General features: G+C 46.3%; 1 protein-coding gene across 3 annotated transcripts; it reads left to right on the top strand.

Moving 5' to 3' along the window:
* Positions 1-6,228: 6,228 nt before the first annotated feature.
* TMBIM6 (transmembrane BAX inhibitor motif containing 6) lies at positions 6,229-26,320 on the top strand. 3 transcript variants are annotated; one of them, XM_083428044.1, is made up of 11 exons: positions 8,778-8,866; positions 17,031-17,143; positions 18,057-18,160; positions 19,826-19,934; positions 20,711-20,831; positions 21,771-21,819; positions 22,383-22,480; positions 22,590-22,669; positions 23,581-23,681; positions 24,141-24,213; positions 24,760-26,320. In XM_083428044.1, the coding sequence occupies exons 3-11, from the start codon at positions 18,105-18,107 to the stop codon at positions 24,781-24,783; spliced, it is 711 nt and encodes a 236-aa protein (XP_083284170.1). In that variant the 5' UTR covers positions 8,778-8,866; positions 17,031-17,143; positions 18,057-18,104; the 3' UTR covers positions 24,784-26,320. The 3 variants fall into 3 exon arrangements, with proteins under 3 accessions (XP_083284168.1, XP_083284169.1, XP_083284170.1); XM_083428042.1 differs by lacking the exons at positions 8,778-8,866; positions 17,031-17,143 and adding an exon at positions 6,229-6,390; XM_083428043.1 differs by lacking the exon at positions 17,031-17,143 and having other exon boundaries at positions 8,719-8,866.

Genomic DNA, 26,320 nt, shown 5'->3' on the forward strand with positions numbered 1-26,320 from the left:
TTCCTCCCCGCCTGCGCCTCCCGCGTGCGGGGCTCCCGGGTGAGGGCCGCGACACGCGCAAGCCCGCTCGTGGGGACGGAGAAGCCGAGTCAACATCTCCCCTAATGGTGTGCCCCCACCCCACCCCTTGTTCTCAAGGCCCAGCCCTGTGCACGCGCGCTTGGGAAGAAGCCCCCGTTTTCTCCGCGGGGCTAAGAAATGCAAGCCCTGGAAAGCAAAACACGCAACGCTGAACAACAAGTTGCAAGATCGTGTGCGCGCGCGCGTTTTAAACTCGGCCCAAAGAGTCCACTGCTGTGTTTTAAATTCAGAAAGCAAAGCGTGCCTCCTTGAGAATCCCAGTCAATGCATATGAGAATACACTTTTTTTGCTTGAGAGCATAAAGATCAAACAAAGTTCCGCCGTGTTTACTCGGGAGTAAGACTCTTTGAATCCATCGGGGCTTTTCTTACGCCCAAGTAAGTGCGCACGTAAAATTGCATTTTTTTGCAGGACAAGTTGAGTTCTCGCTTCCCCGCCCCGATCGCCCGGGATCTTACGCGCTCTCCACCCGCCTCCCCTAAAGTTCGTGCGCACGCCGTGGAGACACAAAGGGAGCCGTTACTCAGCCCTGCCCATCCCACTCCGAGACATCCGGCGCTACTTGCAGGGAAAGCAGCGGCTGCCCCCGCCTGGTCGAGCCCAGGATCGCCATAGACCTCGGATCGGCCATTTTTGGGGGATCGCTTTGTCCAGGATCGCTTCGAAGAAGCCGTGGAGAGTGCAATCCTGGAAGGCGCGCTCCTTGGCGCGTAAAACAACCCGGTCCCTCCAAAAGGGATAAATCATCCAGTTTAATGGGGTGCAATTGTAAATTGTCCTGCCGGCGTGTTTTAAAGGGCGCTCAGTCTCGAGTGCCTGTAACCGTGACGGAGAAGTGTTCAGACAGGCACACGTGTCGACAGAGATGCCCGCGCCCTGAGCAGCAGCCCCGGCCCCTCCCCGTTCTTACCATGCACAGGGCGGGAGCCGGGCTGCTGTGGCAGTCTCCGCTCGTGGCCGACACGTGTCCTCCTGTGTCTGTTAGAACGTGTGCAGAGCCTGAGTTCTGGCGGAGACAGCTCGTCGAGCCTAGAACTCCATGCGCTTAAGGGGCCTGGAAGAGCACAGCTACAGAACGGCCATAGACGCTGCATTTAATGAATAGGTCGGGGGAGGGTAATACCCACTGGTGGTCACTTTCTGACGTGCATCCAGAATAGAGGACAGAAGGATACAATTTGCTCTGTCTCCATTCTACATGTCAGAGGGGTTCAGCAAATCATGGCATACGTCCTCAACAATCTGGTTTCAAGAAAGGCCTGGTCACACTCCAGCCAGCCAGCCACTCCCCCCCCCTCCCCACAAGGCCATTGTAGGAGCTGTTGTGCCTTTCGCTAGAAATTGGTGAGAGCAACTTTCCCAACATGGTGCAGTGATGGGAGGAAAACTCACACATTTCTACCCATTATGCAGCTGTTAAAGGTACAGGAGAAATTAACACTCCTGAGAATCTCAAGTCTCTGGGCCTAAGCATTCAAAGTGGCCTTTAGCTTTTCCTGCTTGACAACTAAGGTTGTCATTATTATTATTATTATTATTATTATTATTATTATTAATGTTATCACTGCCTGCTCCAGTGTCTTTAACACCCGCTTGATCTTGCAGACGTTGGCAGGTAAAGGTAAAGGTACCCCTGCCCGTACGGGCCAGTCTTGCCAGACTCTAGGGTTGTGCGCTCATCTCACTCGAGGCCGGGAGCCAGCGCTGTCCGGAGACACTTCCGGGTCACGTGGCCAGCGTGATGAAGCTGCTCTGGCGAAACGGCACCAGAGCAGCACATGGAACGTCGTTTACCTTCCTGCTAGTAAGCGGTCCCTATTTATCTACTTGCACCCGAGAGTGCTTTCGAACTGCTAGGTTGGCAGGCGCTGGGACCGAGCAATGGGAGCGCACCCCGCCACGGGGATTCGAACTGCCGACCTTTCAATCGGCAAGCCCTAGACGCTGAGGCTTTTACCCACAGCGCCACCCGCGTCCCTACGTTGGCAGGTAATGCTGCTTAACTCTGTACCATGAAAAGTTTCACCCCTGATTCTGCAAATTACTTAAGCTGAATTTAAAAGCATAGGAGCAGGTTGAACCATTTTCAACCTGCTCATTTGGCAAGCTTTTCACCACTGGCCAGGGAATGCAGCTTCCTCCTTTAGTTTAATTCTTGTTCTGACCATCTATGCCCCAAAAAGATTTTTCTGTGTAACTCAGACACATGTCTCAACACGGCAAACTAAGTAGGAGGCTGACACTTTTGCTAAAATTAAGTCCTGGGTTCTGTATATGCGTAACAACAATGCAAAAAGCACCCTTTCTCAGCAGAGCTAGAGTTTCCTGTCTTTCCCTCCATTGCAGCCTAATGGAACTGGATCCATACACTGCATATATATGCTTGTTTATAACCCTGTTGGCATTTGTGGATAGCTGAGAGAGGAAGATCAACAGGGTCTATAAAACAGCCTCTGGCTATACAGACAATGTCCCCCTCTTCCACAAGATGTTGAGTGGGGTCCCAATTCTATCACGCTGCAGCAGAGGGAGAGAAGGAAAGAAGCAGGGCCATTTTATTGGCTTTGCTGAAAAACTAGCTGCCTTTGCCTCTTCCTCACCTTGCAGTGACAGCACATTCTACATAATTCTTGCTTGTTTGATGTGCCCAGCCTTTCTTCATTTGCTTTGGGGAAATCCGTCATACACAAACTCCACAAGCTTTGCAGAGCAGGTAGTGGTTGCCTAAGAATAGAATGGTGGATGCACAAGGCTGGACTTATCCCTTGCACAGCGCAAGTGAAGCAGGTGCCACGCGTTCAGCGGGGTTGACAATGGTGGAAATCTATAAAGCATGATGGGGAAACACATCTTAGTAAATGTGTTAAGTTGTGGGTGAACATATCAGATGACACAGCGATTCTTCAAACAGCTCTTGTTTATTCACAGGCCAGAACTGAACTGAACTGAAGGGTTCAGCCAGCCTGCTTATATAGAGCTCCAGTAACCATTTTCTGTAACTATCCAATCACTGAACGTCACTTTCGATCCCTTATTTGCATATGTGGACCTGAACTATCTACAGTATCCCCCGGCTGGCCCAGGGTGAGAACTTCAGTACATAACAAAATGCAAATTTGTGCACAAAAAGCACCCCAAATGTTTTATTTGCCTGAGAAAGAAAATAAAAATGGCACTCCCCACCAGGGCTCCAAATCCAGGATGGGGGGTGCAGGGGGTGCAGATGGGCCATAGCCCATTTTTGATATGCCCACTTTGGGTACTTTTGTTTTTAGTTGGCATTATTTGACAAAAGCTGGAATATATCTAAGGTTAAGGCGTGCGAATTTCATTTTAAACATTATTTATTTAAAAACATTTATATACTGTGGTTAGCAACACTAAAAGGTCCAATCCCCTCATAATTTGAGTGCTGACAACCACCCACATGCACACACATTAAGTTGAAGCACAGCAGAATGCGGCAGCTAGACTGGTGACAGTGAGCGGCCGCCGAGACCACATAACACCGGTCTTGAAAGACCTACATTGGCTCCCAGTACGTTTCTGAGCACAATTCAAAGTGTTGGTGCTGACCTTTAAAGCCCTAAATGGCCTCGGTCCAGTATATCTGAAGGAGCGTCTCCACCTCCATCGTTCTGCCCGGACACTGAGGTGCAGCTCCGAGGGCCTTGTGGCGGTTCCCTCACTGCGAGAAGCCAAGTTACAGGGAACCAGGCAGAGGGCCTTCTCGGTAGTGGCGCCCGCCCTGTGGAACGCCCTCCCATCAGATGTCAAAGCGATAAACAACTACCTGACATTCAGAAGACATCTGAAGGCAGCCCTGTTCAGGGAAGTTTTTAATATGTGACATTTTAGTGTATTTTTCATCTTTGTTGGAAGCCGCCCAGAGTGGCTGGGGAAACCCAGCCAGATGGGCGGGGTACAAATAAATAATAATAATAATAATAATAATAATAATAATAATCTACTGAGATGTTTCCCAAAGGAAGCATATTGTGGATTGTGCCTCCATCAGCCAGGCCGGTCTGCCTCCCACTCTGCCATCCTTCATGGCGCCCAAAATTGGCCACCTCAACTTAAGGGTAGGAATGCACACCTGCACATTCAACAGACATTCACTGTGGAGCTACTATTGGCTGTGGCTTCATGGTGGATGCCTGCAGTGCGCTTGCAAATACCAGGGTACATGCAGCAAATAAAGCATGCGCTAGGTCCCTGGGACCAGGCTGAAGTGGAATGATGGGCTTTCACATTTATTTATTTCACATTTATTTATCCAATGGATACCCTATTATTCTTGCTGTAAGCAAATGTTACTTAAAAAAAAAAATGCAGGCAAACATTTGATCCATAAATCAGCTAAACTGCAGTACTTGTATGGTCCAGCCCATGGGCAGGTAAACTAAGGCCTGAGGCCCGGATCCGAAATCGCCTTCTAAATCTGGCCTGCAGACAGACTGACAGGAAGAATTCGAAATCGACGAGATCAGAGATTTACTGAAGAATGGGAAAAGTTTTCAGAATATATGCATAATTTAAGTGAAAAACAAATAACGCTTGTAACCTTTAATGAAGCTTTGTAAAAAAGAAAGGTTAGAATTTGAGTGAAACAAGATTTAATTTATAGACAATTAGGTGAGATCTCAGAAATGTGTAGGAAATTATGAAGGGAAGGAGTACCAGCCAAGTTGAGGGAAGTAAAAAAAAAAAGAGAATGGATGTAAAAAACTATGAATTGCATTAATTTGTATTATTTGTAAACTGAATAAAAATTATATTGGAAAAAAAAATCTGGCCTGCAGACGGTCGGGGAATCAGCATGTTTTTACATGAGTAGAATGTGTCCTTTTATTTAAAATGCATCTCTGGGTTATTTGTGGGGCATAGGAATTCGTTCATTCCCTCCCCCCAAAAATATGGTCCGGCCCCCCACAAGGTCTGAGGAACATTAGACTGGCCCCCTGCTGAAGAAGTTTGCTGACCCCTGGTCCAGCCCTAGCCATATTTACTTGGAAATGATATTTGACTGTGTCTGACGGGACTTACATACTCATAAATATTCTTAGGACTGCAGTTGGATAATCCAGATTTTGAGCTAAATTGTTTAGGCTTGGACTGAAATCCTGTTGGAAGCAAGCCCCACTGAACACAAAGAGACTTACTTCTGAGTAAACATTTATAGGCTTCAGAGACTTTACAGACATGCTTGATGAACAATAAGGTTTAGCTGGGGTAGAGGATAATTTGAGTTTCAGTTCTGTGGCAGTCACCAAAAACACATTGGTGTGTATGTTTACCATTTTAACATATGGACTCATTTAAACATATGGACTAGTAACTTTGATTGGCCAGCAAAAACAATATAAAAGATGAGAATGCAAAGTACAAAATAACACAAAAACCAACAACCCACCATTTGGGCGTTTTATTGTATATCTATCTGACATCATTAAAGATGCATATGACAGCTGATACTATTGCAGTTTCATATATAAAACCGTATTTTTTGATGATGATTCCAATTTATAACCTTTTGAACATGTTCTGCCATTGGACTCATTGCCTTCAATAACCAGCCTGCAGTGCGGCGTGGGATCAGGTGACATTCGGCAATGCCAAGGCTTGCAGCCCAGCGGAGACGGCATTGCATCTTCCCGCCTAGCGGGGCTCTCAGCCTGGAACTGAAGAAAAGCACCGGCGACCTCAGATGCAATGAGGTCGATTGGCCGGTAGATGGCACTCCATGCCATTGGATGCGCCGGGACGCCGTACGCACAGCCCGAATCAACCTCGCCGCTAGAGGCGCTGCGCAGCCCGCCCTGCGCTGCTCTCCTCGCACTCCCGCCACGAGGGGGCCGCGTGCCCCTTCTGGGGAAAGGGGAGACGACCGAGCTGTCGCAATCGGGCCGCAACCTACCAAGGGCGCTGCCTATTGGCCCGACGCTGGGAAACCAACGGACGTCGCGCCTCAGCGCCGCTTCTCATTGGTTGCCCCTCCACCCCATCCCCCACCCCGAGATGGACCAATGGCAGCTGCCTGGGCGCGGCCGCGCAACCAATGGAAAGGAAAAGGTGTCAGCAGCCGGCCAATCGAAACCGAGGTACGCAGAGCGTTTGGTTAAATACCAATGCGAGGCCGGGGCGGGACTTCTGGGGGCGATAGAGCCAATGGCGCGGCGGCGGAGCGGGGAGGGAGGAGGACGTAAGCGGGAGGGGGCGGAGGCGTCCGAGGGGAGAGACACGTACGGCTGACCAAGGAGCGGCAGCAGCTGTCGTCGCCGAGGCAAGAGGATCCTCCGCGGGAGGTAAGGGCCGCCGCCGCCGCGCCTCTCTGGGGCCTACTTCCGGTCCCGGCCCCCCTCGGCCTGCGCGGTCTCCGAACCCTCCCCGCCCTACTCCGAGGGGCCTTTTCGGAAGTGGCCCTCCCGCTCTAGAACCTCCCCTCCGCCCCTTTGTGTCGGGCTCCGCGAAGGGAGGGATCCCCTCCGCCTGGTTCTGCCTCTCGGATTGGTCAGTCTCTTCGGCGGGGGGGGGGTTGAGAGAGAGAGCTGACGTCATAGGGATCCCCCACCCCTGCCTTTCCCCCCCGCCCCACCCCCATATCACGGTGGGTCGAACCTCCCTCGCTTGCCCGGAGTAGGAATGGCGGGTTGTTCCCAAAAATTGGATCCCGGGCTCCAGGGTCCCGTGGAGTCGACTCTTCCCACGTTAGCCTGTCCCGTGTCTACAGCGTTGGGATTGTCGCTCGTAGCTTTTAGCCAGATTACTGTGTTGTTAACTATTTGCAAAGCGCGTAAAGGAAGCTTGAGTTTTGCTCCGGTCGCGTGGGAGGGCAGCCCCTGCTAGTGGTAAATAATAGATAACGATGCAAAGCTTAGGGGGTAATGAAAGCATTGCGGAGCAATGGAGTTTGAAAACAGGCCTTGTTTAATCTGATTTTGTTTCATTTTGACTGATCTGTTCTGTAATCCTTGCGTTTTTGCATACGTGCAAAGAGATAAATGGGAAATGGGGGGGGGGGAAGTGGCATGTGTATTGCTGCTTGCTTTGGCAAGAGTAGGGGTTTTTTGCTGAGGGGTGGGAAGGTGGGGCGTTAGTGCTCTCAGCTGTCCAGAACTATTTGGTTTGAGTCAGGGTTAAGCTTACGAGTTGGCCTCTGTTGTCTCTGCTGCTGCTGCTGCTGTCTGTCTTTGTATTTGAGCATCGAAAGGACTGGAAGGCGGCCCATAGAACATTCCTCTTCTGTAGTCATGGTAGATAACTATTTCCTACCACACTGGCCTCCCATCTGCTTCAGCTTCCTCACCATAACTCTCACCTGTGCTTTCAACATATTTCATAGAATTGTGGAGTTGGAAAAGACCCTGAGGGTCATCTAGTCCAACCCCCTGCAATGCAGGAATCTTAACTAAAGCATCCATGACAGATGGCCATCTAATCTCTGCTAAACAGATGGAGAGTCTGCCACCTCTCATGGGAGTTTGTTGCACCGTCAAACAGTTCTTACTCTTAGAAAGTTATTTAGTCAGAATCTCCTTTCTTGTAGCTTGAATCCATTTGTTCAGGTCCAAGCCTCCAGAGCAAAAAACAACTTTTCTCACTCAATGTGACAACCCTCTAGATATTTGAAGATGACTATCTTCAGATGTCAAAAACTCGAGGCATGGAACCTGCACCCAGAAAAGATGCAATAAAACTTGCTGGTATATTGGACTACTTGATTGTGGAATAGTCTCTGAACTTGCTGTTGGATATTTGTTTGGTGAAGTGTTTTCTTTCAGACTATAACTTTTAAATGTCATGGGTTAGCTGTGTGGAACATGGGTTCCACTGGGTTAGCTGTGTGGAACATGGCTTACTGGTCAGAGGTGATGAGTTGTAGTCCAACAACACCTGGAGGGCTGCATGGTGTTCCCCTCTGCTCTGGAGCATTAGTAGTGAGGGAGCCCCTATATTGTACTGTTTGGGCCCTGAAATGTGGGTTCATTCTCAAAACCAAGTCTTGGATCATGTGAAATAACTACAAGGGATGCGCAGATAGCCTTTCCCTCCATCCTGAGCACCGCCAGCGTTGGGTACTCATGTCCAGACTAAGGAGGAGGACTTCAGAGCAAATATATTTGCGTATCCCAGGCAGATTTGAGCCAAATCATCTATATCCAGAAATGAGATACCTCAGCCAGGGATAATTTCACTTCACCCCAGTGCAAGTTTGTTTTCTTGGTAAATTCTGTTCCTGTGGTTGTTACAGATCAAAGGATCCACACCCATTGACGTGTTAGGTGATTTGGCTAAATGGCATGGTGCTTTTTGTGCAAATAGCTGCAACTTCGAACACATAGTGTTGACGTAGTTCTTGAATTCCAGCTGCTTAATGACTTGTATGCTCTCATAACTGACTGGTGTTTTGTGCCCTTGGGGATTAATATGAGAACTGGACATTAAAATCTGCCCCATCTACATCCTGTTAATATTGCATCTTGGGCCAGCTGGAGTAGGGAGCTTCTGGTGCTCGAACCAAATGCCTCTCCTGAGCATGGCAACCTGTTGCTTGAGCAGAAGCCTGACAGATGCTCCACAGTAGAGAACTTCAAAGCTGATTGGCTGCCTTTCTGATGTCACAGTGCTCACGTGATGTTATGGGCCATTGTGTGACATTATTTTTTCCTCTCTCCTGCCATTTGGCTGTAAGGATCATCCTGCCCATTATTTGGGGCTCTAAAGGGGAGGCTTGCTTACCCCTTGCCTCCATCCTTTTCCCCTTCCTTTCTTTTGCAGCTAGTAAGTTACTCTGTCGGGGTACTGGTGGGTGAAATGTGATGGTCTCCTTAGAGCTGTCCCTCTAGGGCAGCCCTCAGTGGTTAAAGGTTATAGCTATGACTAAGTGTTATCTGGTTAGTTATTGATAAACGATCATGGGTTCTTTATTTCCTCATAAGCAGGTTCATTATTTAACTTGGATTACACAAGCACTTCCAAAGTTTGCTTTCTCTTCTGGGATTTCGTTTTCACTTGTAATTCTATTTTGGTTGTGCTAACATAGAATCAGGTTACAGCAAGGGTTTACTTTTGGATGATAGTTTCCTCTTACGGGCTCAATCGAGCCAAGTAATTTTTGTAAACATTGGGCTGCTGTGGACAGAGCTATGTTTTGACATGAGAAATGGAGAGTTTAATCTCCCCCCATCACACAAATCTCGCCTGAGGTTTTTGGTCAGTTTTAACTGAATCAGGAGGATGAACATGGATTTGAAAAGCATTTACCACAGGTGTGGTGGCTTGTTTCCCTATGAACTCTTACAATATGCAAGCCTGTGTATTTCACCTGAAGTTTCCATGGATATTTAGGCTTGACCATTTTACATTTTTTTGCAATTACTGTACTACCCCTGGTTGTTGCACAGAGAAGAAATGTGGGAGGGTTTTTTTTAGGTACTGCTGAGTTGTAGAAAGTGCAGGGGACGTGTCGGACTTTGTCCCGCCAGCCCACTGTTGTCTGCAGTGACTGCAACTCTCTGGGGGCTTTTCCCCATCACCTACTGCTACCTTCTTTTTTAAACTGGAGATACCAGAGAGTGAACCTGAGAGTTGATGCACGTAGAGCCATGTGGTCTTGCCGCAGCGCAAAGGCTACTTCTTGGGTTACCATGATCAAATACACCTGCCCTTTTGCTTAGAGCTAAGATTGAGGGAAGTTGAGTAATTTAAAAGAGACCCTTTGTATTTAGCTAGTTTAGCAAAGACCACAGCTACTTGATAAGTCATCTTAAGAAGCACTTTATACAACAACAATGCTGTTCAGTTATCTAATTCTGTGATCCAGTTCTGTGACTTTTCTCTGTCAACAGTTGGCCTATTCTCCTCCTAAGCACCTTCTATAAAAGAGAGACACTTGATATCTGTATGGAGAGTGATTTACCAGTGACCTGAAGTTCCCAATCTTCACCTTGGCTAAGGGTGCTGTAGCGGCAGCATTGCTTTGAACAATCTAGTCTCCTGGAAGCTCAGGAAGACTATTGTTTCAGCGTACTTTCAAACAATGCCTACAATGTTTAAAGAAATCTCATCGTCTAAGATCAAATGCAAGTTTAGGCTGTGGCACTCAACTGGTTGAGAAGCTTACTCACTTATGCTCTAGGTTGAAGCATCCATCTTATTTTTATTACAACTAGATAGGTTGCTTGCAGTGTTAGAAACTCAGATATATAAGCTAGGTGCCAATGGCTACTTAAACCAGAGCTGCAGTCTCCAAAACAGAATGCCTAGTTGCCATTTTTGGGCCAGAGGGCTCAAAAGTCGTATTTTACAATACAACTTGGTTCCCAAAATTCCTTCTGATTGTGCAGATAAAATATAATGAATAGAATTATACAGGATGTGTCAATAGTATGTGAAACAGTCAAGATCCATGGATTCCTAGTGATAGTGCCTGACACCATCATCTGGAGCATTGATGGCCAAACTTGGCCCTCCAGCTGTTTTGGGACTACAATTCCCATCATCCCTGACCACTGGTCCTGTTAGGTAGGATGATGGACATTGTAGTCCCAAAACAGCTGGAGGACCAAGTCTGGCCATCACTTCTCCAGATGGTGGTGTCAGGCACTATCATGGCACCTGGGCATCTTTACTTGGTCACAAGTGGCCGGTAGCCTGGTGAAATATGCGCCTAGCAAATTTGAACACTGGTTGCTTGTTGGAGGATTACTGTTATTAAGTTAGGCCATCCTGGTCAGCAGGGGAAATGTCTGTTTACTTAATGAATAGACCAGGGGTAGGCAACCTACGGCCCGGGGGCTGGATGTGGCCCAATCGCCTTCTCAATCTGGCCCGTGGACAGTCCTGGAATCAGTGTGTTTTTACATGAGTAGAATGTGTCCTTTTATTTAAAATGCATCTCTGGGTTATTTGTGGTGCCTGCCTTGTGTTTTTACATGAGTAGAATGTGTCCTTTTATTTAAAATGCATCACTGGTCCTGATCCATCTCTGGTCCTGATCCACCGGTTGAAGTCCAGTGATCTAAAGCAACCTGATGTGTTGGAAGGAGTTTTAAGTTGCAAAGAGTTAATAGATAATATTTTAAAATAATTCTGGTCATAAATGCGTTATGTTTTACATGTTCTTAGATTTTGTTTTAGGACTGGCAGTTGGAAATGGACTCCAGTCTGGAAAATTTAGTTCCAGTTGGTTTCTAGGTTCCGTTTTCCTGAAGAACCAAAGTTTAGTTGTAGAGAAAGGTCCCAGATTCATCTCCCAGTATCTCCATGTTTTTTAAGTGATTATTTATAGCAGGGCTTCCTGAGGTCCTGGAGAGTTGTTGCCGGTTGGAGTAAATGGAAGGAATCTAGAGCCACGAATGGGCTGACCTTGTTATACGGCAGCTTGATGTGTTTGTTATGGCCAGAGAGTTGTAAAGAAGATAGGAATTTCTTCCAGCTATTCCTTAAAGTGGCCTGTGGATCAGCACAGTGACTGAGGCTTGGGCACCTTACAGGTGCTTCGCAAAACTCCAAAAGGGACTATTGTTGGGAGGCATTTTGCCTTTCTAATCACCTCTCAGCCTGGCATGTTTTCACTTTAACATCCATTTCCAGAGGCATCAATTCTTGAGTGAGAAGCAGGGAGGACTTGCTAATTTCACTTTGACTTTCTGGATCACTGGTTCATGTTGTGAATCCTACCTTGGTCTGGCATCTTCAATAAAGCTCACTCGTTTCACAAATCCACTTCCTGCTGCCTCCCTCACCCCCTGCCACCCTCATTTTATGGAGGAGGCAAACCTCACGTGTCAAATCTTATTTAGCATCTTCGGTCTGGTTTGGCTTCTGCCTTGAATAGCTCTTAATACCTGGGAGGAGTTCGTGGATGGCATGTGACTCTCTCTCATGTTTCCTCCACCACAGGGTGACCCATTTTGGTGCCCCAATATTGACTCACATGAGAACTTCTTATCACTTGAATTATCTGTTGCATTTCTTTCTTTCTTTCTTTCTTTCTTTCTTTCTTTCTTTCTTTCTTTCTTTCTTTCTTTTCTAGCAAGCTTTACCAAAAACAAGTTTGTACCTTAAGATGGCCATTGTTCAGGGTCTCAAGAGCATAATTTTGCCTTCTGCATCTGCAGACCTCTGAGAACTGAAGACTCTTTAGATGTAGAGCAAATCTAAGCTGGAAGAGGGTGTACAGTAGTACCTCTCATTACGTACTTAATTCGTTCCAGAGGTCTCAACAACTCTGGTCGGCCCTCACACATGTTCACTTCATCAGATCTGGCCCTCTTTGAAAAAAGTTTGGGCACCCCTGGTGTATATGACCTCTTGAGGCAATGTGATCACCCTGCTTTCTTGAAACTGGGAGCCTTTAGCTTTTCCGCTGGCAGCGTTTGACTTTCTCTGTTCCAGGGTATGGCTAAAATGATCCTTGCTCAGCAGTGTCTTGAAATGGCACGAACTCTGTAGCTGGGATCTTGCATTCTGTTTTCCAAGGGAGATGAACCAAGTCTTACACTCCCAGGTCTGAAATTTCAAGGCAGGGCTACTTCATTCCTGAACATGAGCACATGTGCTCTCCTGCTCACATCTAATCTCCATCCTACAAGCTGACCAACTGTCCTGCCCCTAGAGAAGAATTATCTAATGTGAGGCTCTGTTGAAGCAACAGGAGGCTAAATTGCGTTTTTTAAAAGCAGTCACAACCTGGCTCTGGCAAATCACAATTGTAAGAATTCAGTTTAATGTTTTATTTCTCAAATGGGATGAGGGGAGGGAAGTGACTTTAAATTCAGATGTTCCTTCCAATTTCTTCCAATTTCTTTTCTTGGAAGAAATTTAAAGACTATTTGCAGAAATATTATAAAATTAATGAATGTTAGAATGATGTTGGATTGAGGTTAAAGGGTTATTAGTAATAATGTGGTGAAGGAATATGGAAGAATGGAAGGTTAAAAAGATGAAAAATTAAAGGTATAATATACTAAGATAAAGATAAGGATAAGATAGAGGGAAGGGATTTGCTGACTAAATAATTGAACTGGAATACAGAGAGGGGAGGTGTGGGGAAGTCCGGGAAACAAGCAAATGTAAGAAATATTATGAAAATTGAAGTGTTTTTATTTGTTTTTATTTTTGTATTTTTCTTCTTTTATGTGAAAAATCTTAATAAAAAATATTATTTAAAAAAAATCAGATGTTCCAGGCTTATACAAAAGCAGCTGGATTATCGGCACCCCCGCATCAAGCTAGAGTGCTGCAGAACATAGTTATTTCTAAAAGTGAAAATACAGAAACAAGAATATTGCGTGGTTTGACTAGATTCATGGCTGCACAGTGGCAATATGTGAGATACGTAAGGAATATGGATATGGTGTCTTAATGACAGAACAAACCAACCAATAGTATGTTGATCTTTGGCGTTGGTTGCAGCATTGGTGCCATTAAAAATGCCTCCAATTCATGGATTTTCATTCTCAGATCACAGAGAAAAAGATCCACAATTGCCTATATTAGTCTAGAACACCTCATGCAGGGGTTTTCTGTGGCTGTTGTGAAGCCTTCTCAGAATGATGGTTTGCCTTGGACTTAATAGCTGGGTTCCAAATTCTACAGAACTGCTCACACAGGGGCAAATATCTCCTTTTAAATAGGCTAGCCCATGTTTACAGCAGTTAATAAATGTATGATTAGTTAGCCAGTTGCGCCTTCTGCTGTTTTACTCTTCATAAAATGATGTAAAATTTCCAGAAATTTTGAAACCAATGAAGAAAAATAGTGAGGAAGATTTTTTTTTTTTTTTTGCAGGCAGGGACATTTTAGGGGAAATAGGAAAATATGCACTAATCATTTTTACTGCTATTTACAAATTGAGCGTCACTTTAGGAAAGTAAAATGTAGTAACTTGGTTTGCCATAGAATGATCATGTTTGGTATGTTAAAGGTTACAGTTTATTCAGACAATAATTATTAAATAAATTTACTTCTTTTACAAAAAATATATTTTGTTACAAATAGAGCTACAAGCCAGTTATATGGTGCAGGCAGATTAAAACTAAAAGAAACCATAAACCATTACAGTTGAGCAAAGAAAATTATTATGTTTTCTGAAAGTTGTTATATCTCCTTTAGCCCTCCACAGTGTCAAGCAGCAGACATAAAGCACTCAATTCAATAAAAGAGCTAAGAAAAAGACTGGGGGAGAACCCAAGACTCAGTGAAACTATATGAAATTAAATCAGTCTCATTTTCTTAGCTATCAATTTCCGCATCTTCATATTTGTCGTCAAATGATGACAGATTTGAGACCTACTCAGGGGGACAGTCCTTTGAGACCTGGTCAAGAGGACAGAAACAGATTCACCAGCTATGCCTCTGATAGGAAGTCTACAAGCAAAGAAAGCATTGAATCCTTCTTCCTTCTCAGCTGACCAGGCCAGTGCCTCCTAGGGGCAGAAAGCACACTGCCCTTGCGTTTAAGAGTTGTACTCTCCATGTACAACTCAGGTCTTGCTTCTTCTCGGTGCACAGGAATTGTAATGATCTGATACTGTGCATAGTCTTACGTAAGTCTTCGGTTTGCATAATTTTTAGAAATCATTTTTGGGAGTAGATATGTTAACACCTTGACTTAAAATGTTTTATTCATCATTCTAAAATAACACATTTTATAATACAGTGGTGCCCCGCAAGACGAATGCCTCGCAAGACGGAAAACCCGCTAGACGAAAGGGTTTTCCGTTTTGGAGGTGCTTCGCAAAACAAATTTCCTATGGGCTTGCTTCGCAAGACGAAAATGTCTTGCGAGTTCCTGCGATTTTTTCCCGCTCCCCACCCCCTTTTTCTAAGGCACTAAGCTGCTAATAGCCTTTTAGCAGCTAATCCGCTAATAGGGTTGCTTCGCAAGACGAAAAAATTGCTAGACGAAGAGACTCGCGGAACGGATTCTTTTCGTCTTGCGAGGCATCACTGTATTTTCACAAATTACTGGGGGGAGAGGGAGAATCAAGAGATAAGTTTTCCCCTCTGATTCTTCCCCTCCCTGCTTTTTTTGGGCCTCCCCACTTCTACTGAGGGTGAAGAACCTCAGGCCTGTGAGACTTTTCCTAAGTTTCACTCTCCCCCTGAACTGTTTGGGATGTGTCCTTGAACTGGAATTGTGCTGCTTGATTGAATAAAGGGTGGATAAATGTGTGTCTGCCTTGTGTGGTGGGAATGTGGCCTACTGCACAAGGGTAAGAGTTGTGTTCATTTCTCTGTCCACCTTTGCCTCTGACCTGGCCTCTCACTGGCATGTGGTCTTCAGAAGGTCCCATGGTTAGGGATTATGGGAGATGAGCAACATCTGGAGGGTCACAGTTTCCCCATCCTTGGCACAGAGTGCTTGAAACTGGAGAGAACTCACTTTTCTGGTGCAGGGAAAATGCCTTTGGCACTCCTTGTCATTACACTGCTATTTTCCCATTTACCCCTCTGCTTGCCTGCAGCAGGTTGGCCTTGCACACAGCAGCAATACAGATGAAGAGGTCTGCTAAGAGTCAAGGGGTGTGCGTGGATGCGCATGTTCCTTGTGTGTGCTGTCACTCTTTTACTTTCCAATGCTAGTGACAGCAACTTCACCGAAGCCTCTGATTATAACGTAATGACAAGGGCGATTGTTTTAGGGTCCTCGGCTTCAGCCATTGGCCACATGTGCAGGTAACACTAAGCCAAACTATTACTTAACACAAATGTGCAAACATGCTGGCTTCTTAGGAGGAAATCACAGCCACTTTAATCTTCCCTAGCCCTTTTAGTTTAGCATGGCAACCCATCCAGGGTTTGGCTTAACATGTTGTCTGAACCTGGACTTGTGGCTAAGCTCTCCTTCTTAATCGTGCTCTTTAGCAAATGTTTGTTCTTGGCTACAGTTTGTGGCTAAGGAGACAACTTAAGCACAAGGACTGAGGGAGGGACAAAGTGAGATTCTCCCAAGGGGCCAGCACATTCACATGATCGTGGTAAACCGTAGCTTGGTTTACTTCAGGGCCTTGCTATGATGATGCTGCAAATGCGCTTGAGTTGTGCAGAAAGGATCCTCTTGAGTGGGGTGATAATGGGCTACAAGCTGGATCCCTTAGATTTTTCTGCCTGGGGTTGGGATCTGCCAGCCCTAAGTGTTGGCTGGGACCAGGAAGATCAGTCTTCCGACCTTTGCTCAAAGAAAGCTAGGTGGCATTGGAAGTTTCTTGCCATAACCTATTTCACAGGTTACTGTGAGAATAAAATGAAGTGGCCCCATAGGCATCATCCTGAACACTTGGAAGGAATGATCAGATTAGATCTGCTTTTTTAAAAAAAGTAGGAGGCAGATACTTGACAAGCATTTTCCATCTCTGCCAGAGGAGGAAGTGCCATCATGTCACCCCATGCAATGGGTGTACAATTACTGCAGTATTTGCATTTCCTTAATGCTAGCTCTCCTTGCTAGACAATCCAGGCCTACTTTTGTAAGCTTGCCCAAGAGCCTTCTCCTCTCTGTCAAAAGGGTAAGGAATTAGTTGCTGAACTGGTTTTCATATGTCAGTTGCATCAGTTGCTAGACGCTACATCAGGTATCATGATAATTTGGGGGGGGGGAAGGATTGCACAAGCAGACAGGGGCAGTCATATCACGCTTGTGGTGCTCTCCTGGGCAGGTAAAATACCTGTACATGTTGGTGCATAACACAACAAAGGGGAGGGATCCCACCTTGAGCAGCAGGGAGCAGTGCATTTGTTTCCAGGTTGCTCTCTGGCTATGGCAGCTACATGGCTTGTAACTCCTCCCCATCTCTGCCTGGGGAGGTCATTAGGAATGCTAATGCAAGTGTTTTCCAGCTGCCAAGCTGTGAAGCAAAGTTCCCCAGTGAGGCCAATTCCCCCACTCCCTGAGAACTTGTAGTTAGCCTTGCAACAGCCTGCAATAATTGCACCATAGATACCAAGAGGACTTGGAGCCGGTGAAACGGTTGAAGCCTCTAGATTGTCCACACTACAACGAAGGGGATCAGCTTGCAGGCAGTGTGTGGGGCTGTGCTTGGCGAGTCTAAAGTAAGCATCCTTTTCTTTGTTCCTTAGCACGGTGGGGTGGGACAAATAACCCTTTTCTGGAGCCTTTGTCTGTGGCTAGTCCCAAGTCTTCTCCTCCCTCCTTCTCACTGCATATTTGGAAATCTGAGTTCTTGGTTGAGATTTAGATAGAATCTGCCCTGAAGGGGAGGCTGGATAGAATATGCGTGTGCGTTTTCTTGAAGTAGGGAGAGCTGTTTGAAGGTTCAGCATTCCAGGAGTAACATCTTGCTTGACCTTCCATAGGGGGGTCTTTGACTTCTCTCCCTTGGCCCCTGACAAAGTAGGCTCAAAGTTAGTAAGATAGTTGCAGTGTATCTCTATTAGAAACCCTGTATCCTAGTTAACCTGCTTGAAGTTGAACAGAGACTAGGAGCTCTGAAGGAGGACTCGTGTTCCTAGACTACTACAGTGGTACCTCGGGTTAAGTACTTAATTCGTTCCGGAGGTCTGTTCTTAACCTGAAGCACCACTTTAGCTAATGGGGCCTCCCCGCTGCCGCCGCGCCGCCAAAGCACACTTTCTGTTCTCATCCTGAAGCAAAGTTCTTAACCTGAAGCACTATTTCTGGGTTAGCGGAGTCTGTAACCTGAAGCGTATGTAACTCGAAGTACCACTGTACTAGGAAGCAGGGTGTGTGTGTGTGTGTGTGTGTGAGAGAGAGAGAGAGAGAGAGAGAGAGAATGAATCCCATCTGGAGCAGCTTTATGGGCTGAATAATATTGCTTAAAGTATTTTGGGCAGTCATATAAGAAGAACTTGAGTTTTGTCGCTAAAAGGGACAGGTGTTTCCAGATGTTCATGGATCACATTGGTCATTCCTGGGAAGAAAGAACTGTACTGTCTTTCTCCACCCCCACCTCTCTGATGTGGCCTTCTTCATCTTTTTCTGCAGATTGAGTATTTTGACACCAAGAGTTGCATCAGTCTACCAGCTAGCACAATGGATGTCTTCAACAGGAACATAAATGTTGATGCCCTCTTCAAATTCTCCCACATGTGAGTATGCCCTTGGCCTGTGTTTTACTGCAGGCTGCAGTTTTGCAGGAGGTTGTTTTTATTTGTCATTTTTGGTTCATGAAAACAGCAAGGTAATCTTGTGATCGGTCCCTTATTGTGGATGGCGAATGGGGATGAGGGAGCCAGAAATAGGGCTTTACTGCTTCCCTGTGGCCCTAGGTGCGAGACTGTATACACGTTGGGCTCAGAACCCAAATATTCCACTTGAATAAAAACTTCCACTTCAATAAAAACTAAATTCTGCAGCTGGTAGAAGTTAAGCAAATGCATGTTTCTTAACTTGCCTGCTTGTGTAATCTGTTCTGCTTCTGTCAGTTATGGGATAGACAAAGAACTTTTCTTGCATGTTCAGCCAACCTTCTTCTGCTTCCCGCATCACAGCCTTTTGAGACTATTGTAAATATTGACTCGCACTCTAGACCTTCAGGCTGAAGTATGTGTGTGTGTGGGGTTTTTTTGTTTTGTTCTGTTTTTCTAAAGGGCTTGTTGAGTATAAATTCATCTTTTAAGGTTCTTCGTTTGGTGTTTCTTACCAAATTTTGTGCAAGTATTTCCCCACTTACATGCAAGTCGGTAGAGGCCAAGGCTGGAAAAGCGTTTACATGGTTCAGTGCCAGCACCCATTTTTTTAGGAGCACCTGCTGTGCAGTACAAAGTAGGTGCTGCAAACCAGCACCGAACCTGTCAGGGATTTTTCCAGTTTTGTCAACAGCTCTAGCTCCTCTCTTAGCCAATCTGAGAATATCTAATACCATCTCCCTGGGGAAAGTGGTGTCCCTGCTCCAGAAGCTGTGAGTCAAATGCCTTTAAAATGGGGGTGGTGGATTGTCAGCCCATGGGTCAGATGCAGCTGCTGTGCACCTGGCTTGCAGTGCCCTTTCCTCACCCCACTGCAATTAGGCTTGAAAGAAAGTCTTCTTTTGCCTTTAGTATAAGGCTTTTGTCAAACCTAAGTGCAGTGAAGGAGGCGTGTCTTTACGGGAGTTCCAGCTGGGGGGTGTTTAAACCCACATTAAAAAATGCCCCTCCCCAGAGTTAGCCTTGGGGGGGAAAGCCTTGTGGTTGCAGCAAGGAAACCCACCTGCCACTCACTGCAGTCTTCAGGAAGATTGCCCCCTCGGCCAGTTAGACTCGGAAAAAAGCTAACATGCTTTTTCAAGTTACAGGTAGGTAGCTGTGTTGGTCTGCCATAGTCGAAACAAAATTAAAAAATTCCTTCCAGTAGCACCTTAGAGACCAACTAAGTTTGTTATTGGTATGAGTTTTCGTGTGTGTTCATGCACACGAAAGCTCACACCAATAACAAACTTAGTTGGTCTCTAAGATGCTTTTTCAAGTTTAACTTGGTTTGGGGACTGTGTGTAGTGGTGCTGACTAGGCATAATGTTTGTGGGTGAATCGCTGCACTCACTTGGTCTTGGCAAGGCCCACTGTAGGCATGTGCCCTCCTCAGGTTGGAAAGGCAGCCCCTAGGCTAAATACCTTTACCCGCCTCTGTTCTTCAGGTGCTCTGTGGTGGATCCAGTGTTTAGTTTGCTAAGTGCCCAGGAGCTGGCAAACAGCCAGCCAAGGAGCAGCTGTGCTTCTAGATGCTTTGAGATGCAACGACACTGACTGACTGTTTCTTCCCTTTGCCCTCTGCAGCTCCGCATCAACCCAGCAGCACCTGAAGAAGGTCTATGCTAGCTTTGCGCTATGCATGTTCCTAGCAGCGGCTGGTGCCTACATCAACGTGGTAACTCAGCTGGTGCAGGTAAGTGCGCTCTGGCGCTGATGTCTGTATGGGCTGTGAGGTCACCTTGACTGTTGGGGACTGGCGCTTACAGGATGGCTCCAGGTAACGGAGCCCAGCCACAGCCTTCAGAAATGAGCAGCACAGGATCTTGTTGGGTATGCTTTTCTGGGCCATATCTTGATAGAGCAGACCTTCGTCTGCTTTCCTAGCAGTCTGTCGCACTATGTTCGCTGATTTCTTAGGACTTACTCCTGATGAAGCATGTTCAGGACTGCAGCCCAACAGTGGTAGCTGGGAAACCAGTGGTGTTGTAACGGAGCCGTTTCAGACCAGGGGGTGGGTGGGAATGATGTGCCAGCTAGTTCAATCTGTTTTTAAATTATTGGATAGATTACATTTGAATAACATTAAAACCCGAACTCATGAAGCATCTTGGTGTCTCATACTCATTGACCAGAGCAGTGGAAAATGAAAGAATCACTTCCAACAGTGCAGTTGGGTAGAATGCTGCTTCCCATGTTTTTTTCTTAAGTCTGCAATGAAAATAAGTAAGTCAAAGGAAATCTGAGTGAGCTGAAAACCCTGCAAAGGTGCCTAGAGTATCTTTGAGCAGGTCAGGTTATCTATGCCTGCCACCCTGTCTGGACTATAGAATGCACTGGATCATTCAAACGAAACCACCAGGGCTCCCTGGGGTAGATTTCTGCCACTTCTGTTCCTGCGCAATGCCTTTCCCAACCTCTGCTCTGCGCTCAGCCTGTACTAACTTCCACCCTTCCCACTTTGTCTTGCAGTTTGGAATGCTGACTGGCCTGGGAGCGCTGGGTCTTATGATCTGGCTGATGGCTACACCCCACAACCAGGGAACCGAACAGAAACGGCTGAGCATGCTGGCAGGCTTTGCCTTCCTCACTGGTACGTGATGCTGGAAGAGTCAGCTGGAGTTACACTTCATTAACTGCTTTTGGTGTTCATCTACTACTTACTTTTGAGCAAAAGGTTCGAGGACCAGTCAGAACAGTGTAAAAAATACAATATTAAAATCTTTTAAAAAGATGTTGATCGGCAAACATGGGTCTTCCGTAAGGGAAATATACAATTCATGTTCTGATGCATCCAAGCCCTTCTGGCAGAGCATCAAAGATGCCTGCAGTTGTTATTCAGATCTGTGCCTGCAGCAGCTACCTAAGATCACCCCACAGGGGTGTGGCTCTTGCATGACATGGGTGTATAAGTGTGTGTGTGTGCCAAGAGGGAGGCCAAAATAATCCAGCCAACTCTGATCAGCACAAGAGTGGTTGCCACACAATGATTTGCCCCATATAGAACTACAGTGGTGCCCCGCAAGACAAATGCCTCAGAAGACAAAAAACTCGCAAGACGAAAGAGTTTTCCGTTTTCTGAGTTGCTTCGCAAGACAGATTTCCCTATGGGCTTGCTTCGCAAGACAAAACATCTTGCTCCTTTTTTTTTTTTAAACTGCCAATGCATTCCTATGGGAAACCGTCAATACACATTGGTGCTTCGCAAGACGAAAAAACTCGTAGAACGAAAAAACTCGCAGAACGAATTAATTTCGTCTTGCGGGGCACCACTGTACTTTGAAGATTAGGGCCCCTTAGTTGCTATCTAAATACTTAGATTTTCAAAACTGTTTCTATGTGGCATTTTGTACTTGGGTTTCAGTTTAGGTTCAGGTGGGGGAAAACAAGACAACCTGTATGTTTGTTCTGAAGGGTGCACAATACACACAGGTTAACCATTTTTGCTTTCTTTGAAATACATGGTGAATGGGCAAGAATTCCGTTCTCTCTCATGCCTCTTGGCTGAATTTGTACCCCTTTGTCCTTCCAGGAGTCAACCTAGGACCTCTGCTGGAGATGTGCATTGCCATCAACCCAAGGTAAAAGGAAAACGCCACTCGGTTGCCCCGTTTCCTCACCACACCTGACATACACACTTCAAGGGTCAAATTCAAATGAGTTGGTGGACCAAATTCCTTTCCCACTGACTCCAGTGGACAAACACATGACCCTCCACCCAACACACAAAAAAACCTGACCAGTTCTTTCTGAACTTAAATCAAACCATAACTTTAATCGGAAGAGCAAAAAGATTTCCTCCCACCCTATACCTCTAAGCATATTTCCTGTTCATAACACGATAATTTTGGTATGGATTGTGATTCCAAAAGTCATGCCTTTTAATCTAAGCCATCTCCTTGCAGTCCACCACTTGCCCAAATCTCTCCCCTGCCCCACAAATACATCTAAGCAAAATACCATCTTTCCTCTACAAAGAACATCTGCTTCAAAGTCCTGAATGAGGTTCATTAACTTGCATGGGGCATGAGATGGACCTGTGGGTCTCACTTGGGCTGCTGAAGGGCATTTTACAGTGTCCCCAAGGCTTAGATTTGTCCATTCTGGTGCAGGCATCAACTGTTGCTTTTTCCTCTCCTGATAGCATCATCCCAACAGCTTTCATGGGGACAGCAGTGATCTTCAGCTGTTTTTCGCTGAGCGCCCTCTATGCCAAGCGCCGTGCCTACCTGTACCTAGGAGGTAAGATTGCCAGGTGGTCATCATCTCCCCTCTCCCTCCCCTCCCACATTAGAGAGAACCCTTCTAGCAACCTTGCAGTGCCCGCCACAGCTCTGCTTTCATTTTTCAGGTGTCCTGTTCTCCGGCCTCTTCTTGATGCTGTTCTTCTCCCTGATCAACATTTTCGTGGGCTCGACTTGGCTCTTCACAGTGAGTGTCTTTATGTCCTTGGGCTCTGTTGGCTTATAGGAGGCCTGCAAGGTTGGCTGCCTGTGACAGCAGCAGCATCTCATTCCAGCAAAGCTGCCTTTTTCAGCATGGAGCTGGCAGCAAACCTGCCCTAGAATAGTCCCCTGTAGTGATGTGCTCAGCTTCCCTTTGTTTTGGCTTTACAGACATAAAGGCAGGGTAATGTGCACTCCTGCACTTTAATAATTATCATCATCATTTTTTAAAAACAACAACACAGGATAACCCAAATTCCACGATTTGTATAAACTATAGAAACCTTGCAGAATTCTACTCTTGGTAGTCTTGGGAAGAGGCAAAGACCTATACAGTGGTACCTCGGGTTAAGAACTTAATTCATTCTGGAGGTCCGTTCTAAGCTGAAACTCTTCTTAACCTGAGGTACCACTTTAGCTAATGGGGCCTCACGCTGCCGGAGCACAATTTCTGTTCCCATCCTGAAGCAAAGTTCTTAACCCGAGGTACTATTTCTGGGTTAGCGGAGTCTGTAACCTGAAGTGTTTGTAACCCGAGGTACCACTGTATATGAACTTAAAGCTCCACCTTCAGATCAATAGAAATCATATTCATACTCTTTTGACCTCTGAGATCAAATACATATCTGCAACCAGAAGGGCTGGGAAGCTGGGTTTAAAAATAAAATAAAAATCTAAGTGCACGCCTTACGATTTTCGGGATGGTGAATGCGGTGGCCCCTCATTTTGCAGTCTTTCCTCATTGTGCCATGATTATGCAGGAAACACAGCCCTGAACAATTTAAAGCAGTATGATTTCTGGGATTTAGGAATGTATATCTTTAGCAGGTGGGTAGGGCCAATCCGAGGAATCTGACTTAGCAGCCCTTGGCCTGATGCATGTTCTTCCTCCTCCAGGCTAACCTCTACATTGGGCTTATGGTGATGTGTGGCTTTGTGTTATTCGACACTCAGCTCATCATTGAGAAGGCCGAGAATGGAGATAAGGACTACATCTGGTGAGTACATGGGGTGTGGAAATGGTAGCTGCTGGGTGTCCAGGGGTGGGGTGGGAGGTAGAAGTTAAGTAGAAGGCAAGGTGGACCAGACAGAATGGAGCAACAGAGGAGTAAAGATCTGGGAGCTGCGGTAACGGGATAGGGGAAAGGTGCAACAGCAGCCTTTTATTGCTGGATGCAATATGAAAAAGGCAAATGTCCTTTGTTCTGGATGGCCATAGAGCTGGGGAAACTGGAAATGGGCTTGAATTTCCAGGAAGAGAGGCTTAAAATACTTGCTAGCTAAGTGCACCTGAATTTAACTAGGGAGCAATATACCAAATGGGGAAGGAAGCCTGGGGGTGGCAGATGGTGTCTCTAGCATCAGCCACTTACATAGGTTGTGTCTGTTTAGAGGAAGTAGCGTCCAGTAGGAATTCTGGCCTAATACTTCAACCGTTTCTTTCTCTCCCTGCCCAGGCATTGTGTGGATCTCTTCTTGGATTTTGTCAACATTTTCCGGGAGCTTATGGTCATCTTGGGCATGAGCGAGGTGAGCATCACCTCATGGTGGCAGGGATCGTCACTTAATCACAACACACCTTGTATGTCCTAGATTAGGTGTGGTAGACCAACGGCTTGTAGGCTGGATCAGGCCTGCCAAGACATTTTAAATGGGCTCCCAGCCCGGGGTTGTGATGGGCAGGAAGGGCCCCTGTTCTTTGCTGTTCAGGCATGGAAATTCTCCTTCCCAGCACAGCACGGGGATTGGTATGGTGAGCGCCTTCATGTCTCTTTAAGCACAGTGCCTCTGTGCGAGAGCAAATGTCCCGTGGCAACTTTGGCCACGGCTGACATGTGGCCCTTGGAGGGTTGCTCAACCTTGAATGTGGCCCTTGGCCGAAAACTGTTTAGCATCGCTCACCCCACTCTATGCAGATAGGCAGGGAGGTGGGAGCTTGCTGAAGGCACATTGATTGGAGGCGCAGTGCCGGATTTGCTCTCACTGAAGAGCCTCCGCTGGTCATGCTCCAGAACGCTAAGCTGGTTTTGTTCCCAGGGTCCAGGGCACTGACGTGGTGTTGTCCCTTTCTTTCAGAACAAGAAGAAGAAAGAGAAGTGAAGGGACAGCGGGTGGCTGTGTGAGGCTTCCTTTCTCTTGCCCTTCCCCCCTTTTGTCTCTTTCTCTTGTTTCCTTCCAATCTGACCTGCATTAAAGGTGTCCCTCTGTTTGTTCCGTGTGAATGAGAAGCATCTGTGACACTTTCATACTTTGTGGAAATTGGGTTGTTGTTGGGGTTTTTTCTCGAGGTTTTGGAGCCTTTTGAAAAAGCTGACTGGCTGATCCTAATCCTGGAGTCTGGCTTTGCTCCACATCTGTACATAACGTACACAAACACCCAAGAGCTCCCCCCCCCCCCCAAATCCATCAGGCCCTACTCTTAGTCAGGCCTAGCATATTGGCAGTGATCCCACACGTTTTCTTACTTGGTAGCCCAAGCGCCCTCCTCCTCTTCACTGACCTTTCTTCCACCACAACCAGCACACGCCTTGATGCCCCGGGAGCATTTCTGCTGTCATTTAAAATTCTTCAATTACGGTGCCCACACTTGCCTGAGAACAAACTGAACCGGTCTGCACGGCTCTTCTCGGATTGGCGTTGCTCAAGCAGCTATCCACAAGGGTGTGTTAGGACGCAAAGCAAACTCTAGCTCTCCCTTTTGTTGTGGATGGTCCCTGGGAGATGGCCAGGGCCAGCACTTAACTGGTCCAGCTTCTTCTCTCACTCCCCGCCCTAAATCCCATTTAGTTCTGCTGCTGGGTAGCAAAAACTAGCTGATTTGTGTAAGTGAAAAATCCTAGCCTGGAACTCCCATCCCTTTGGGTTTTTAGCAACTGCCAACACAGTCCTTTTGAGCTAGGTGATTGCCGTCTTTTCTTTTGCCTTGGCATCCCAAAGTGTGTGGGTTTTGCTGAGCAGGAAAAGCTCCTTGCTGTAGTTTGCTTGCTGGAATTGGGGGCAGAGCAGCCAAGGACAGCCATGCCTAAGAAAAGGAAGCAGCATCAAATGCGTGTAGCTGTCTATTTCCTTTGAGCATCTGGGCACAAGGCCCTGCAGGTCAAAAGTCTGGAGGAGGGGCCACAGTGGACTGCTATGCAATGGTGGGGGAGGTCAATTTGGTAATCGTGCTGCCCCTGCATGCTGGGAAAGGGTGGCATCCGTGCACTTAACATTGGAGCTTACAAGCTCATTAAGGAGCCTTTTTAAAAAGCTTCCCTTCCAGCAAATGAGATAATGTTTATCTTGCCCTTTTGGCACCTGAAGCCAGACTCCAACTCTGCTTGCTTTGGATAAAGGATTTGCCTTCCCTCTCCCTCTCCCTTTTCCCTCCCCTCCCCCTTCTTTTCTGGAACCAGTGCCAAGAACTAAACTTCAGCAGATCTACTTTATAGAGACCTTGTCTAACAGGTTTTAATATAGTAATGACTAAACTCTGTCGCTCATTGGAGGGCCGGCTCTGGCTGCATTCTTTCGACTCCTACTGTGAAGAGACAGGGTTTTTAAAGAAACAAACAAAGGTGTTTTGATTCAACTATGAAATTTACATTGTCTTGCTTTGTACGGGAAAAATATTAAAATAAAAATCCTCAAACTTTAA

Source organism: Podarcis tiliguerta (assembly GCF_965153285.1).
Source record: "Podarcis tiliguerta genome assembly, chromosome: 2".
Taxonomy (NCBI): domain Eukaryota; kingdom Metazoa; phylum Chordata; class Lepidosauria; order Squamata; family Lacertidae; genus Podarcis; species Podarcis tiliguerta.